This window comes from Myotis nattereri, assembly GCF_964212035.1.
Source record: "Myotis nattereri genome assembly, chromosome: 4".
Lineage (NCBI taxonomy): Eukaryota > Metazoa > Chordata > Mammalia > Chiroptera > Vespertilionidae > Myotis > Myotis nattereri.
In genome coordinates, this window is record NC_138079.1 from 102,445,011 (window position 1) to 102,449,754 (window position 4,744).

The window sequence follows — 4,744 nt, forward strand, 5'->3', positions numbered from 1 at the left end:
CCTGCATGAACCCCAACCAGGGCCGGGGAACCTGCAACCAAGGTATGTGCCCTTCACTGCAATCGCCCCTGGGAACCTTCAGTCCACAGGCTGACGCTCTACCCACTGAGCCAAACCAGCTAGGGCTCCTGCACCAATACTGAGTGTCTTCTCAGAGAGGAGTCACCATATTTCTTATCTGATAGCTGGTCTGCTGGTCACCACTGGTCCCACTGAAGAGATAAGCCCCGCCTCCTCCCATGCTCCACCCCAAAGGAGGGCGGCTTCCCCTTGGGCCTGTCTGGGCAGGAGGATAAAGGGGCTCTGAGGGTCCAGGACAGAAGGCAGACAGACCTGGCATGGTGAGGACGCTGCTCAAAACCCTATCCTCTCCCTTCCCAGGCTGTGTCCCCGCCCCACATCTCCTCACTGGCTCTCCTCCCTGCCCTCTCCCCCTGCAGATGCTGTGGCTGCTGGTCCTGACTCTCCCCTGTCTGGGTGGCTCCCTACCTGTGACCTCAGGTGAGTCCTAACCCCCAAGCCTGGCTTTTCTCCTAACCCCTGACTGACCTCTCAGAGGCCGCCCCTGGGATGGGTGGTGATCCTCCTCTGAGGGTGGCTCTGGGAGGGACTGAGGATGGGGCCATGCTGAGTGCCAGGCAGCGGTGCCTGGGTCCCTGATGGCTCCTCCTCTGCTTCCCCAGATCCCGGCCCAGGGACTGAGCAGGTGGGCATCGTGGGGGGGCATGATGCTGCCAATGGGGCGTGGCCGTGGCAGGTGGGCCTTTGGTTCTGGAATCAAACAAAATCCCGGTGGATTCTCAGGTGTGGGGGCACCCTCATCCACCCCCAGTGGGTGCTGACCGCTGCCCACTGCATTCCAGGGTAAGTCTGACTCTGCCAGCACCCAGGGTTGGGGTGGACAATGTCGGGAGGAATGTGATGTGTGTTGGGGGCAGATGCTGGGCTGAGTGGCTGCTCACCCCCCACCAGGATTCAGCTTCCTGGCGCTCCCCTTGCCCACCACAGAGGGGAGGTCTCTGGGGTCTGAGGGGCTGGCCCACTCCCTGCCACAGCCTCTCAGAAGCCTTTGGCCTTCTGTCCCCAGGAGAAACCCAGTGACTTGGCACTTTAAGGTCCAACTAGGACAAATGAGACCCTCATACAGTGACAGTGTGCAGGTGGCCAGGATCATCCGCCACCCCAAGTACAGGCTTGAAAAGAAAGCTGTAGGTGGGGCGGACGTGGCACTTCTCAAACTGGAGGCCCCCGTGCGACCATCTAACCTCGTCAGATGGATCCGCCTCCCGCCAGCCTCCCTCTCATTCCCCCCAGGCACACGGTGCTGGGTGACTGGCTGGGGCGACATTGCTTTTGAAGGTAAAAACCAGAACCAAGATGACACCCGGGCGATGCAGGGGGCGGGCCGGGCTTTACAGAGGAGGCTCAGCTGGGGTCTGAGCTGGGTCCCTCCAGGGTCTCCCTTGGGTGTAGGAGGCAGAGAGCTCGAGAGGAGTCTGTCAGGAGCAGAGACCAAAGTGGCAAGAGTGAGGCATGGCCATGGGCATCTTTTTTTTTTTTTTTTTTATATATCACCCAGTGGTATTTCTTCTATTGATTTTTAGAGAGAGTGGAAGGGACAGCGATAGGAAACATCGATGTGACATACATATCTGTTAGCTGCCTTCCCGACTGGGGCTGGGGATTGAACCTGCAACCCAGGTACTTGCCCTTGACCAACAATCACACCTGGGATCCTTCAGGCCAGTGCTCTCACCACCGGAAACACTGGCCAGGGTGCCATGGGCATTTCTCTCCCTCACTCTGCACCAGGCTGTGTCTCCCCTTCCGGGGGTCCCCGTTCTCCCTGAGTCTCAATAGTGGGAGGGAGAACGAGGAGAGAGAACTTCAGTGACGAGCTCAAGGATTCACTATAAATGGACAAAGTCAAATTTGACAGTAGGGCGCTCACTCTGCATTTCTTGGGGAAAGCACTTGCTCTGATTTTCCCAATAAAAATTACGTGTGCATAAAAAACATATTTCTCTCTTTCTTTTTGGAGCTTGGTGCTCACAGTGTCAGCCTAGAGATTGTCAGCCCATTGGCCTCGAGTGAACGCAGAGAGTTGGGGTCTTGGGTGACTCCCTGGGTCCCCCTGGCGGCACTGAGGCTCAGCCTGTGGTTCTAGAACCCGCGGCCTGTGCCTGTCCGCCCCCTCAGGACCACAGGCTCACTGGGCTTCTTCTCACAGAGCCGCTGCCGCCGCCCAAAAATCTGCAGGAGGTGGAGGTCCCCATTGTGGCGGATGAGTTCTGTCGGCAGCAATACCTCAGACTCGACAAGGTTATCCAGGACGACATGCTGTGTGCCGGGAGCCGGGGCCGGGACTCCTGCCAGGTGAGACCCCCAGACTGTGGCCTCCGTCCACTGCTCCTGCCTGCAGGGGCCCTGAGTACTGACCACCTGTCTCCTCTTCCCACAGGGTGACTCTGGGGGCCCCTTGGTCTGTAAATGGAGGGGCACCTGGGTCCAGGTAGGCGTGGTGAGTTGGGGGAACGGCTGTGGTCTTCCCAACTTTCCTGGAGTCTATGCCCGAGTGACATCCTTCTTGCCTTGGATCCGCGGTCATATTCATTCCTCTCCTTGAGCCCGGGGCCGGGCAAGGATGCTGCCCATGAGATGAAGACAGGCCCTCCAGGGTGTCTGGGGGGCCCTCCCTGCTCCCGCCTAGTGCCAGCTCTTCATTGCACCTAGCTCTCCCTCCACCCCCGCCCCCCCGCCCCTACCTGCTCTGAGATCCTCCTGCCTCAGCACCTCCATCAGCCTCTCTCCCCTGACAGGCAAAAGGGAGAGGCGGGGTGTCCTCTGAAGTCCGCGGGCTCTGCAGGACTCCTGCCTGCTCCCCACCCTCTGGAGCTCATTAAACTGCATGAAAACTGCTCTGGATGCAGTGCACTTACCTGTGGGCGCGGCCAAGGCGGCCAGTGGGCGGTCCGGCTGCTGGGGGAGCCCAGGCTCTGGGAGGGGGACCAGGTGGAGGGGCAGCTATGGCTGCAGCTGGAAGAGGGCAACCTGGCGGCTCTCTTGGCTGGGGTGGGGGGGGAGTCTGCTGCCCGGGGCGGGAGGCCACAGCCCGGAGGGCCGCCCCCAGAGGGTGCAGACCGTCCCTCTTCCTCCTTCAGTCGCAGCCAGTGTGTCATGGAGGCTTTAATGACCTGGACGTGGCCGCCTGCCAACAGGAGGTGCTGTGTTTCCATGGTCACCGCTGCTCCCTCTGACCCGGGGGCGCGCCGAACCCCCATTTTCCAATGTGATCAACTCCTGGGACCAAATGAAGTGCAGCCTCATTTCCACCAGATCCTCAGTCTCCCATCCTGAGCTTCTCCGGAGCAGGGCGGACCTGCAGGGGCCCGGGACCAGCCAGCCTAAGTGACTGCCTGTCCACGGGGCCCGGTGTATGGGCGGCTGCCAGGTGGTCCACACACATCCAGGTCCCCTGTGCCCGCCAGGAGGGTGTGGGGCTGCTTGCCTTGCCATTGGGTTCTGGGGGATTGTGAGTCTTTGCAGGGCTTTCCTCCCTGGGTGAGGGTGCAGTCAGACCTTTAGTGTTTCCAGGGTTAAGAATGAGGGTCTGAGTCAGTCAGAGGCCAGCGCTCCCAGGGGAGGGAGAAGGACCTAGAACTTGGTGTTGGAAGGAAGGCTGGAGTGAGACACACCTGGGCCTGCGGCTGTGTCTGCTGGCATGGCCACGGGGTGGCCCCGCAGGGCTCTCTCTCCAGAGGATGAGAGGATGGGATCAGGGCTGCTGTTCCCCCCACCCCCCTCCTCACACACACACACACACACACACTTGCCTGGAATCACCACCCCAGCACCTGTCTTCCTGGGCTCAGCAGTAAGGGAAGGTGGGCAGAGCCAGATGCCTGGGTGAAGATGGACAGGAGGGCGTGTTGCCTCTGACTTCTGAAATCTGTAATGACTGAGCCCTGGGCGTGCAGAGGTGGGGGACACTGAGCCAGCAGGGCTTTGTCCCCCAAAAGAGACCCCTGCAGGCCAGGTCAGTGCCCATGGGGACCCTGGGAGGGCCCACAGGCATTGGCCTCTTCCCCTTGTCTGAGGTGACAAGAGGCACCTTCAGGACTTGGAATGGAGACTCCATGCAGGGCCATGCCCTTCCGAGGACATCACACCTCAGTCACTACCAGGCACTCCCCCTGTGTGGTGTCCTGGGGTCCCAGTGACAGCCTACGACTGGGGAGTGTGTGCTTAAAACAACACAAATGCATCCTCTTAGCGGCTGGAGGCCAGGAGCCCGCACTCAAGTTGTTCTGGGGCCACACCTAATCCCAGGCTCCTGCCTCCTGCAGCTGCTGGTGGTGCTGGGACCCTTCCCTGTGGAGGAACCCCTGGACCCGTCCCCCGTCCCCCCCACCCCTCTCTGCTCTCCGCATCCTCACCTCTTCCTACAAGGAACCGTCATTGGATTTAGGGCCTCCCCCCTCCACTCTGACCCCATCTGAACTGGTTGCATCTGCACTTATTCCTAAAGCAGGTCAGGTTCTGAGGGGCCGCGCTGGTGCACACTGCCCCCCTCACTGGTGAGACCACAGGCCGCCAGGCTGTGTGCTCCTGAGAGGGGAGCGCCCCTGAGGAGGCAGGGCCTGGCCACAGGAAATCTTTAGGATTCCCACGGCCCAGCACCCAAGGGCCCCCCTCAAGACAACAGGCCAGTGAGGGCCTCGGGCCCTGTCAGGGAAGCAGCGTG

At 60.8% G+C, this 4,744-nt stretch overlaps 1 protein-coding gene across 1 annotated transcript; it reads left to right on the forward strand.

Moving 5' to 3' along the window:
• Positions 1–440: 440 nt before the first annotated feature.
• On the forward strand, positions 441–2,626 carry LOC308517445 (mastin-like; the record flags this gene model as incomplete). The annotated part of the gene is made up of 5 exons (XM_081088591.1): positions 441–501; positions 684–864; positions 1,088–1,359; positions 2,231–2,376; positions 2,462–2,626. The coding sequence occupies 5 exons, from the start codon at positions 441–443 to the stop codon at positions 2,624–2,626; spliced, it is 825 nt and encodes a 274-aa protein (XP_080944717.1).
• Between the last annotated feature and the right edge of the window lie 2,118 nt (positions 2,627–4,744).